The sequence below is a fragment of the Alosa alosa genome, chromosome 8 (assembly GCF_017589495.1).
Source record: "Alosa alosa isolate M-15738 ecotype Scorff River chromosome 8, AALO_Geno_1.1, whole genome shotgun sequence".
Classification (NCBI taxonomy): domain Eukaryota; kingdom Metazoa; phylum Chordata; class Actinopteri; order Clupeiformes; family Clupeidae; genus Alosa; species Alosa alosa.
In genome coordinates, this window is record NC_063196.1 from 18,326,724 (window position 1) to 18,339,691 (window position 12,968).

Consider the following 12,968-nt stretch of genomic DNA (forward strand, 5'->3'; position numbering starts at 1 on the left):
AATGATGTGCTTACTTAATTGCAAAATGGTTCTCCAATGTTTTCTCAGTTAGCCTTTAAGAATTTTATCAGATTAGTAAACAGAATGTGCCTTTGGAACATTGGGTGAATGGTTGCTGATAATGGGCAATGTATAGATATTGCATTAAACATCAGCCATTTCTTTCTACAACAGTCATTTACAACATTAATGATGAAAACAAGGACATTTCTAAGTGACTCCAAACTTTTGAACGGTAGTGTAAGTATGTGTGACAACGTGTGATGTTAGGCCTAGTTGATATTTCTCCAGCTGCCTTTACTGCATGGTTTTGAATGTCTGTTGTGATTTTCTGCAGATGCTACCATGATTGCTTCACTCACTGTGTTCAGTATTCAAATGTTGTCTTTGGTGTGGGGAAGGTGCATTGCAAATACAATGCTTATGTCTATATGCAAATGTGCAAATGCCTTTATTACAAACCCAATTCCAAAAAATATGACACTGTGTAAAATGTGAAGCAAGTGTAAATCATTTTGACAAAAGGACTAAATGAGGCCTTTGTACGTTTTTATTTGTAACGCCTTTTAAGGGAAAAAAATGTTCTTATGAGCAAAAAATAGAAATCATCAAACATTTCCTTGGGTCCCATTTCTCAATCCTCCTCTTCCATCTCTCTCCTTTTCCTTTCCTCTTCTTCAGCTTTTGCCTTCATCTCCCTGCTCTTCTTTGCCTTCATTTTTTTCTTAATTTGTCCTGCTCTCTTGCTTTTCTTCTCCTTCCTCTCTCTCACCTTTGCCCTTTCCTCCTCTCTCTTTCTCCTGTAAGCTATTAGTGGATCTTCCCTTTGGACCGCCAATGAGATCTTCTCTCTAAGCTTTGCCACTTCTTCTTGTCCTAGTCTCCTCTCATCCATTTGTTCTCGTCTCTTGACTGCTTCCTTCTCCTTCTCCTCATCCATCCAAGAATTGTCTGAGTCTGTGTATGTGTATGTGTCGCTCTCTCTTTCATAGTCCTCGGACTCCATAGTCCGCTCCTGCTCTCTCGCTTTCTCTACCTTCATTTCTCTTTCCTTCTCTGCTATATTCTTCATCTCTCTCAGTTTTCTCCTCCGTTCTATTGCTGCTTCTACCATCTCCTTCATTCGTCTCTCTTCCTCCTTTGGTTGTCTCTCCATCTCTAGTTGAATTCTCTCCTGCTCTCTCGCTTTTTCCATCATCTCGCTCGTCTCTCTTTCTGTCTCCTTAACTTTTCCTCTCAACATTCTCTCATGTTCTCGCACTTCTACTTCCATTTCTTTTCTCTGTTCTTTTTCCCTCCCTTTTTGCTCTGCCTCTCTCAAAATTGACTCCCGATCTCTTGCTTTCTCTTCCATGTCCCTCATTTTTCTTTCTTCCTCCATCGCTTTTTCCTTCATTTCTCTCATTCTCTCCTGCTCTGTCACTTGTTCTTCTGCTTCTCTGCATCTTTCTCCTTCCTTCACTTTCTCTCTCAACATTTGCTCCTCCTCGCTCACTTTCTCTTCCCTTTCTCTCATTTTTGTTTCCTGGCCTTTCGCTGTTCTCTCCAGCTCTCCTAAGATTCTCGTCTGCTCGCTGGCTTTTTCTTTTATCTTGTTTATTTTCATGTCTTCTTCCTTTGCTGTTTTCTGCATCTCTCTTAGCATTCTCTCTTTCTCTCTCACTTTCTCTGCCATTTCCCTCATCCCTCTTTCTTCCTCCTTTGCCTTTGCTCTCAACAGTCTCTCCTGCTCTGTCGCTTTCTCTTCCCCCTCTTGTATCAATCTTTCTTCCCCCTTCACGTGTTTCCTCAACACTCTTTCAGACTCTCTCACTTTCCCTTCCATCGCCCTTATCTGTCTTTTGTTCTCCTTTACTTTTTCTTTCAACATTGTCTCCTGCTCTCTCACTTTTTCTTCCATGTCTCTTATGTGTCTTTCTTCCTCCTTCACGTGTTTTCTCAACACTCTCTCACACTCTCTCACTTTTTCTTCCATCTCTCTTATCTGTCTCTCTTCCTCCACTGCTTTTTTCTTGATATAATTCATCACTCTCTCCTGCTCTCTCAGTGTTGCCATGTTGTCATATATTTTTCTCATCACCCTCTCCTCCAGTCCTGTCAGCTGGGCACCTTGTCTCTCTCTCTCTTCCTGCTTTTTCTTCAGTGCCACCTGACAGATACTGTAGATTTAAAAACACTGTGTTAATGACTGAACCCACACATCATAAATGAACCGAAATGCCGGACAATCTCAAATAAAAGCATCTTGCTTGTACATAAACTTCCAGTATCAGATTAATGTATAGAGTACATACTGCCACTCCCACTGTCTTGCCCACATCTCTTGGCTCCTTCTGTGCACAGCCTCTCTCATTCGCTGCAGCTCGTCCCACATCCTGTCCTTCGCCACCTTTCTCTCCAGCTCCTTCACCCACTGGTCCAGCTCTCTCTTCTCAGGGGTCGGCCTCCCCTCCTGGAAGTTGGGGTCCAGCTGCCCTTCAGAGGGGACACGTGAAATCCTAACAGACCTTTCGGCCATGGTTGGATCACCAGGTCTTGTGATCTATGCTATTTGGCTTTCTTTCTCTGTATCTGTAACACTGTTCTGTGGAAGATACATAATTTGGCTCAGATGAGACTGTCTTTATCATGTCGAAGTCTATATCATTTTGAATTTTGTTTAACATTAAATCTTTTCATATGTGAGCCTACTACAATAATCTTATTTAAACGTATTATTATTATTATTATTATTATTATTATTATTTTAAAAAAAATACTGACACAACGAAAAGGTTATTACATTATACTCACCTGTAATCATCTGTACTTGTTGACTGATTTCTGTAGAATGAAGATCAAACCTCTTGGCATCCCCTTTTAAATGTTTCCATGATCACCATGACACCCTTTGAGCATTGTTGGATTATGACACATAACATGCATCATAATGATTCTAGAACTAATTGCTACAACTAATGGTAAGACTGGTAAGACTGTTGGTAACACTACATTAAGGAAAATCAAAATTATTGATTATGATGATGATGATGATGATGATGATTATTGTTATTATTATTATTTATTATTATTATTATTATTATTATTATTATTATTATTATTATTGAATTGTTGTTAAATTGTTAAATATGTATAATAACAAAATGACTATACAAAATACAAAATGCCTTCATAAGAAATAAAATGAACTGAAATAAATCACTCTATGCATAAAAAATGTGCCATATGAATAAATACTTACTTACTAAATAAAGAGTAGCCTACGGAACGCAAGTTCGTATTATTGAGAATCAACTCAGTGCAAATCCGACAGATCAGTATAATACGTTAGACTGTGAACAAAGAATACACGATTAGTATGAGATAATGGGAAACCTTGCTGCTGTCATTTATCCCTCTCGGTTTGTCTGTCATCACTATCCAAACAGAGAATGCACTTTTTTTCGTTAGAGCCACTGTGAGTCAAGACGTAGCCTAGCGTGTATCTTGTTTCGACAGATATCCCACTTCCTGAGATATCACGGCTTGTTGTGGCTAGACAGGCACAAGAGTCATATGAATGTCAATGTACTCACATTTAAAAAGTTTATTCTGAGAATGATGTACGTGACCTGTCAGGAAGCATAATTATGTGAATGTACTTTAAGCTATGTGCAACCCAAAAGAATATACGTGACATTCAGGGGCGGATTAAGGTGGTTATGGGCCCCTAGGCTACATTTTCGGTGGGGCCCCCCTTCCACAAAATGGCCTATAAGGCAACATACAATTGAACCACCAGATACTCATACTACATCACTGCAACGTTGGTACAGCAACAGCCCAGATACTCCTACAACATCACTGCAACGTTGGTACAGCAACAGCTGAACACCAGATACTCATACAACATTACTGCAGTTGGTACAGCAACAGCCCAGATACTCCTACAACATCACTGCAACGTTGGTACAGCAACAGCTGAACACCAGATACTCATACAACATCACTTCAATGTTGGTACAGCAACAGCTGAACACCAAACAGGCCTACACACACAAGGCAGCATCCGTTACAGAGCAGGAATTGAACCACCAACTAGCCTACTCACACATAAGACAACGTCCTTCCAGCAACAACTGGCCTATACACATCAGACAGCATCCTATAATGCAGCAATTGAACCACCAAATATTTACAGACAAGACATCCTTGCAGACAACTTCCTAACAGCAACAACCAACATAAAACAAAAGCCATAGCCTACGATTTGCACCAGTAGACAGTATAATAATCGACAACAAATGCAATAATGCCACAGCAGTTATGAATTAGCCTACATATTCCTACCTTTAGAAGTTTTTCTTCATTGTTTGTCAAATCCAATTCACACAGAATATCAATGGACATTAGAGACAGTTATTTCAGTTGAGTCCCAGTTTCTCAAACTATGGGCCTCCTCAACAATTAACCTACTGGTCCACGTAGCCGCGAAATTAAGTTATGCCCGGTGCTTCACACTTCTGATAATTTGCAGCTAGATTGAATGGAATGGAACCGCTGACTGAAAAAAATAATAAACCAGGCTAAACGTTTACCCAATCAGTACTTATTAATTTGGTGTCATCAACTATATATAGAAATAGCCCAGACAGCACACATAGGCTATGTCTCCAAGACGCTTGGAAAAGAGCTGAACAGCTTAATTACATCGCGTTCCATTTAGAACGTTTTATTTGATCTGATCAAACGTCAGCGGCATTTCACTGTCAATGTGTGTCGCAATGCTACATCTACTGGAGATCTTAATGTCTTAAATACGATCGCGTTCCATTTAGAACATCTTATTTTGATCTTAAAAACGGTGGCGTCAAGACACATTTGAGTTCTACATCTGAGAACTAAGATTTCCAGCATGTAGAACTCAAATAGAACACTTATGAGCGCTCGTGCAATGTGTGCGTCTCTGCAGCAAGTGAAACTGGAGGTAACATGGACTAGAAGTAATAGTTTAAACAACAACGTAGCTTCCTGTAACTATCAATGGAAAAAGCATAGAAACTGCTAATCATAATCTTTAAATGGACATTAATTAAGCTGGCTATATGCAACACAATTTATTTATATTCCCTCTGCATATGTTTGGGTAGACTTCAAACGTTTTTGAATTTGAGCTTACAGTTCTGTCACTATTCTGTGTCCTTTACATTTATTTAATAGGTATTAGTGATACCTCGAAATTAGGATGCTGTCTGTTAGGCAATTTATTGTAGCCTGCTAACCTATATGCACAAAACATAATTTCTGAAATGATTACTTGATTTATAATATGACATATGTCTCCATGTAGGGTAGTGTCAAATAGTGAAGTTATAGCAGGTCGATCATGTAGGCCTACATGTCACATGAGCCACACATATGAGGGGCGCTGCTTCTTATGTCCCTCCCAAACTGCATTAAAATGGTGTGTTTAGCAATCAGAATTTCAAACATTTTCGGGGGAGAAACTCCCGGACACCAATATAGTCCGCACCCCTCTCAGAAAATACTTCCAACGTCCCTGTAGGGAGTTATTTATAATTTGGCCAGATTGTTTCATTTCCTATCCCACAACCCCCACACTTTTAAAAACCTTGATACACCTCTGTATAGTGCTAATGAAATACAACAAGCAAATCAACCACAAACCAGGCACTTTCAATAAATGTGTGAGGAACTAGATATGCAACCGTGCAGTATAAAAACAGCTTTGTGGGTGGATGGAAATTTCAAGCATCATGCAAGGACATGATAGCTTCAGCGAAAGTTCTACTAGGAAGACTCGTAGTGTAGCTTACTCCTCCCATGCTTACACGGAGCCAATCTTAGCTTTGCCTACTTTCGGGAAAGCCCTGCAATCTGATCATTCACTCATTCAATCAGCGCTAGCCTATAGGAATTCAGTGGGCTCTTTAAATATGTACCACCTAACACTGCTTCTGCTTCTCAGTACGCTGACTTTGACGTCCCCTCCACCTCCCCTCCAGCCACCTCTGCCAGCAGTCCACGTCCATCGGGCACGGTCTGCCTACCACATCTTCCTTCAGCCACCGCCACCAGTTGGTCCCCGTCTCGTCGTGGGGGGTAGGCTCCCCGCCCCTGCCTTCATCCATCGGCAGGAGACGAGATCCGCTCATCGCTGGACGGATCCGAGACGGGGCCTACGCCAAAGACTGTTACCTATTCAGGACTCTATCATGCTTGCATCCAAGCCGTTCCTTTACTAATTAAATCGTTAACTGATTCTATTCTGTCTACTGAGTCTTTCTGGTAGAAATATTGTATCTGGGTAGCACTCCAATAGTTGCCTGTATAAATTTTAAAAAGGCCTAGCCTACATACAATGTCAACCTAATAACACAGGTAATTAAATAATTGAAAAAAAAAAATTTATTATTAAAAACAGGCACTTTGAATAGGTTTGTACGAGAATGATTAAAGTTGGCCTATATAGGCTTACATAGACCGTTCCAACAAGTTCCACAAACCATTTATCAGCCTGAGTGGCCCACTAATTAGTCATTAGGCTAGGCCTAGGCTACATATCAACATAAGACTAGCTTGTGCTAGTTTCAATAACGTCAATGCTTTAGCTAACCTTGCTCTCTGCCTTCCATCCATATGTAAAACAGCAAGCAACCACGCAAATCCGCCGACTGTCAAAACTCCTGTAGTTTTCCTCGAACTTGATCGTTTGTAGGGTCATGCCATTAGACGAGGGGCCGCTCATTTATCCCCCTACATTTCTGTAAATAGACTTGACCTGCAATCGGTTCATTGGATAAACCAGAAACACATTCCCCATTCCCAGGAGGCTTTGCTCCATTCTAGCCTAGGCTTACGTTAATTTAAGTACAAACAAACAAATTAAATTGTCATTTTTTTTTATTTGTGATGACAGTTCTGTAACGCCTGAATAAGACAAAAATGAATTAAGATAAAAATTAAGGCTAGCCTACACAAAAATAAGCATGGGAGAGATGAGTGTGCAGGGTAACCATGAATGACATATAGATAGTGAGCGAGTTGTATAAATGTTGGTTGGACTTCTTAATAGTTAATTAATTGAATGCCAAGCTGTTTTTGGAAGTTTAGTCCTAGAGTGCCAGCAATCTAGACCGTTATTGATTATTTTTGTACAGCCACAGCATATTCTGTGTTATAGCTATGAACTCATACAATGGCTCGTTTAAAAGGTGAGACTTTAAGCTCTCATGGGTGCAAACCGTGTATTTCTACACGCCTCTGTTCCTGAGAAATCCCAAACAGTGGCTAGTTTTATTTCTAGAAATGGAGATAAAACGTCTTTCATGAAATATGAAGTGTTGCCTGTAAACTTTCCGGAAAGTGATCAGCGAGACCTGGCGAGACTGCCACCTAGTGATAGACCCACGAAAATGGCCTGGTTTTGACCTGACGTGCATGCGTCACTGATTCGACCCAAAGCGGCAACCGAGTTATGATAAAATGTCCAGATAAAATGTCCAGATTGTGCGTTTTCATGAGTTATCGATCGTCATATATTTAATTTCCATTCATCACAGAGTTCCCAAAATCACATATAAGGTGTGTTAGAGTGTCTAGTTTCGTATTTTAAAAAAACAAAAAGCTAAAAACGTAATATTACGTGTTTGGCACTCAACGCATGGGAAGGAAAAATGTAATATTACGTTTTTGGCACTCAATGAGTTAAAGGGACACCAGGCAACGTTTTCGTGTTAATTAATCATCTTCGTAAGTCGGTATTAAATGACTCATTACGGGGCGAATGAAGGCTCTCTCGCCCGCCCCTACTGCCTGTAGGAAGAATATCCCACTTGCAAGTTCGGTGTATCCTACCCGCCGACCGAAGCAGGATCAGTTTACAGCACAGAGGCAGGCTAACGAAACGCTAGAGATTGTTGCAAACGTGTGTATAATGGCAGAGCCGACGAAGAAGCAGCGAAATCAGAGAGGGTTAAAGCGAGCGAGAGGCGCAAACGTTCGACAATTTCCGTGTTCGATTTTTGCAAGGGGGAGGGGGGGAAATCCCCCTTTATGCAGACCAGAGTAAACCCTCGCTGCACTAATGTCAATGGAGACTTGTGGAATTTTACCAATAAATTGGTCATTATGTCTTTCTGGATTTGTTGAGGGTTTTTTGGAAATTTTTGTCATAATCTGTAAGTGTTTGGGATTATTTCAAGCCTAAAAGTGTAATTTTTTAGCGTTCGGATTTGTAATAAAATAACTTAGTATCAGACCATGCTGCTGCCAGTTACTGTCCGGTTGTTAGCATGCTAGCTAGCCTCTTAGCTAAGGTAACATTTTAAACAGAGAAGTGTAATTTCTTTGAAATGACAACTAGCTGAATAACATTACTGACATTAGTTAAAGTGGATAGTTTATACTCAAGTGAATTTGCAACAGTATATTAAGTTTAAGCGAAGTCCTTCAACTACTAGTCACTTGTTAGCGCATAGCTGTATTGCCATAGCTACTCCCATCCACTTGTATAGCATTTTAAGCTAGTGTTAGCTAGCTAGCTAGCTCAGTTCACATGACTAATTAAATTATTCATATCATGTTCTAAAGAATGATTCATTGGTATCATACATGATTATAGACAATAATACTGTGAACACAATTATGTTTATCTGTTCTTACTGCTTATTACTGTAAGAGAGAAAGTTTATTTAGTGACGTAAGGTGACACTCCCACTTATGCAGACCGGAACAGTCCCGTTTTGCTCCCATAGTAACGAATTACGTTGCGCTATCTTGCTAGTAATCAAGGATCTTTGGCGAAATCCCTTGACGGAAGACGCAAAAAAAAGGAAAAGATCTTCAGACATCAGGCTTGCCTGGTGTCCCTTTAAAGTGTAAGACATCGTCTAGTAGGCTCTATGGGCGGCCCGCACCCAGCGCAGACTCATCGGCCAGTGTCCAGCCCTCCACCCCTGAGCAGCTGTTGGTCCCCCAGCACAGACAGGAGGTCATGCTGCAAGTGTCCAGCGACAGCTTTCCAGACAGGCTGCAAGAGCTCAGGAAGACAACACCGTCATCCAGTATGCCAGTGTCCAGCGACAGCCTTCTAGACAGACTGCAGGAGCTCAGGAAGACAACGTCCAGTATGCCAGTGTCCAGCGACAGCATATTACACACCACCAGCACCTCTGGGATTTTTGAAATTGCTGCATGTCCCTGCCCCCATTTTAGGGAAAGCAGAGACTATAGCTGCTCCCCAAAGTTCTGGTCAGATTAAAACGCTCGCTTCAACTGATGTTTGTTGATTCTTTTATTGGCTTTTTGCAACTTCAAACACATTCAATCACTGCCAATCACCATCAAGCTCTGTGATGTATCATAAGTATCAGTATATTGTACATAAGCATTATCCTAAGTGTCCGTGAATATTTATTCATCTTGCTCACGTATTCGCATTATTCACCCGGCGGCCAGAACGAGGCTACAGGGTACACTTGCCATCACACTTCAGTCGGTCTTAATGCACTCCGTAACCTTCTTCATTTGGAAAAAAATAGATCATAGATCTCTCAAGGTCATCGAGTCGGTATGAGAAAAAATGAAAACAATCGGTTCTACCTAGCTCAAATTGCTGCAGCAAACAGCTAGAGCTGCCAGACAGCTACAATGCTACACCCTGATGGCATGTTCATGAGCCCCCATGTTCATGCCCCCAGAGTGTAGAATAGAATATACTAAATTAAACAAACATTGTGACTATGGCTTGATGATATCCTTGTCATGCTGTTATTCTCTAATATCACTTATTATGGGTGAAATATGATCCATACTTGAAGATGATACACCATTAATTTATGGAGTCGATGTCACCAACTTCTTTCATTAATAAATTATTATAATGTAAATGCACACGCAGTTGCATCTTGGATGGGACCAAATGTGAAGAGTAGGATAAATAAAATAGCTTAGGCTACCTACAGTAGGCATTGTGTGTGAATTAAAAAAAAACAATTGTCTGTACTTTTCAATATACAGCTTACCTCCGCCCTTTCTTCCTTTGATTAAACATCCTCACACAGGCACAAAAAAAGTTTGGGCTTGTTGGCATTTTGCGGCTTTACAGTAATTAGTGTTTAATGCTTGCTCCTGAAGTTCTCTTCATCTCTCCCACCCGCCCTGTTCTCAGATCAGTGGCAGGACCAGAGAGAGGCGCAGGAGGACTGAGCTCTGAAACACAAGACGCATTAGGAGGCTGGAGAAGGTGAGGGGGCTGTGGGGACAAAGGGAGGGAGGGGGGTGCTGAGGTGGGCTCGGTGGCTCATTCCCAGAGTGCACTGGGGCGTGTCACCCAGAGTGGTGTCCCTTTGACCCTGACCCTGACGAGGTGGTCTGGTGGAGGGGGATAAATTGGCCTGTAGATTGCCTCGGGTCTAAAGTCATGAGATGGAGAGGTGCAGTGGTCGATAAGCCATCATGTAATCCTACCTTGAGACTATGCTATTATTCTATGAAACAACCACACAATTGTGATCTCTCTTTCTCACACACATCCACACCCACGCACGCACGCACACACACACACACACACACACACACAGACACACACACACACACACACACACACACAAAAACACTGAATTTATATAGCACTTTTCAAGGTACCCAAAGCACTTTACAGTGAAGGTGCAACCTCACTAACCCCCACCAATGTGTAGCACCGACATGGGTGATGCATGCCCATTCCATATGAAATGTTGTACACACACAAGCACACACACACACACAAGTGCACATCCGTAGACACATCCAGTCAAGATAGACACAGACCTTCTCCATTCGATATGAAATGTTTTCCCATAACACCTGTATTTTGAATATAGACGACTATGTGTGTTGTCGGTATGAGTGTTTTTTTCCTCTCAATTTCTCTGTCAGTTCTGATTAAGAAGGAAATGTACTACTTGATGTGCAGAGCTATTAGATATGCGTGATTAGGTTTTCTTCCCTACAAAGCAAATGCAAAATAATCTATTGTTTTCATCTTACCAAATGCCAGAGCACACAAATGTCAAGTTGCTCATCATGGCTTTACATTCATCCAGTGGTGAGAAGCAGACTGATGGAGAGAGAGAGAGGGAGAGAGAGATGTGTCAGCGTTGACTGCTCATTTGTTAGGCAGTGAGGGGCAGCAGCAGACTGCTCTAGCTGTCTAACAACACTGAAGGGCAACATGTGTCACAGCAGCTTGCCGCCTGTCAGTCACACCGACGTGACAGCCTACCACACAGAGGCACACAGGCACACCCACACACACAAGCACAAGCACACATACACACACAAGCACACACACACACACACACACACACAAGTGCCCATCCGTAGACACACACAGTCAAGATAGACACAGATTGAGATGTGGACACACATTTATTCAAATATAGGGTATCAACACATTCACTCATACGCACCCAAAGATAAATGTGCATACTAAAACATATGGTCTGTTTCTCACACACACACACACTTTTCAAAAACACATTGGAAAAGGTCACTTGCGGAAGAAAGCCAGCCTGTGTGTGTGTGTGTGTGTGTGTGTGTGTGTGTGTGTGTGTGTGTGTATGTGTGTGTGGGTGCGTGTGTGTGGGTGTGTGTGGACAAGGTGCTTAAAGCTCTCAGCTGCAGTGGTAAATCATCAGAGCATGTGATTGTATTTCTTCCTCCTCACTGAAGTGTGTGTGTGTTTGTGTGTGTGTGTGTGTGTGTGTGTGTGTGTGTGTGCGTGCTTGCCTGCCAGGAATGTCATGCTCCTAAGATGGTGCTTTTTTTGTAGTGAAAACTAATTGTCAGTTTCTTTAAAACAATAATGTTACATCCTAACATATCCTATTTCTAGCAATATACTGTAACTACAGCATATTTACAAAAAGACACAAGTTGAAAAACTTCCGGTCGGTGCATCTGGATGGTTTGCCAACATAAACATTCCCCAAACGGACCCACCAAGAGGCACAGTTGACCTTTTATAAAACTGAATCACAGCAGTGAACCCGGAGCAGGCGGCCGGTGTGTAAAAAAATAATGCCATCTGGCTCTGCACGGGCCCTAGTGGCGGCCATGTCTTTGGAGGGAGGGACACACGCTAGGTTTGCTCAACATACAAACACACACACACATACTGTACACATACATGCACAAACATGTGAGTGTGTGTGTGTGTGTATGTGTGATTGTGCATGTGTGTGTGTGTGTGTGTGTGCATGCATGCGTGTGTGTGTGTGTGTGTGTGTGTGTGTGTGTGTGTGTGTGTGTGTGTGTTTTGTGTGTGTGTGTGTGTGTGTGAACGATCTAACGATCACATGAGCTGTTGAAAGGTCACTGATGAACGTTGTTCTGCTTTTGTTGGAAATTAAATGAGAGAAAGTTTTGTTGGGAAATTGTCTTTTTTGATGTCAGTTGTCAGAAAAGCCTTCTCTGTGTAATAAAACAGTGATGCAATTTGGAAGTAGAACATGGCAGGCATTGGTAGAAATAGTTTTTCCACCAGCTCTTCTAAAACATCAGTAATTTAGCCTGAATGTTAGCTGAGTGTAATCTATCCTTCCACACTGAAAAACAAAGATAAGAACTCGGAGTATTCAACTTTGTCATTCACCACATTCACTCACTCTCTGTCATGTAGGCCTACAATTGAGAGAACTCGAGTCATTTCTATTTTTGCTTCTGATTTTTCAATCTTTTGTCACATTGTCATCTCTACTGAGTCCATATCTCAGATCATTTCTTTCTGTGTGGTTCTGAGTGAATGTGCATAGACTAGCCACAGTGATGCGCTATACTCTTAGAATGAATGTGTTGAAAACAACACAACTTGTGTTGTTTTTTAACACATGTTTGTGTCCAGATAGGGACAACACAGTTTGTGTTGTTTCATTTTTTATTTGTTACACAATATTTGTTGAAAATAGCACAACTTGCGTTGTTTT

At 41.4% G+C, this 12,968-nt stretch overlaps 1 protein-coding gene across 1 annotated transcript; it reads right to left on the reverse strand.

The window, feature by feature from the left end:
* Positions 1–634: 634 nt before the first annotated feature.
* LOC125299362 (golgin subfamily A member 6-like protein 22) lies at positions 635–1,947 on the reverse strand. The gene is made up of 2 exons (XM_048250606.1): positions 740–1,947; positions 635–706 (listed from the first exon to the last, which is right to left on the reverse strand). The coding sequence occupies exons 1-2, from the start codon at positions 1,898–1,900 to the stop codon at positions 635–637; spliced, it is 1,233 nt and encodes a 410-aa protein (XP_048106563.1). The 5' UTR covers positions 1,901–1,947.
* Positions 1,948–12,968: the final 11,021 nt, after the last annotated feature.

Bases quoted from the DNA above. Each gene is read 5' to 3' on its own strand.
- LOC125299362 (XM_048250606.1), bottom strand. From the start codon at position 1,900: ATGGAAGAAAAAGTGAGAGAGCAGGAGACAATGTTGAAAGAAAAAGTA. The intron at 707-739 runs GCAGGACAAATT...ATGAAGGCAAAG, and splicing joins AGGAGAAGAAAAGCAAGAGA to AAGAGCAGGGAGATGAAGGC.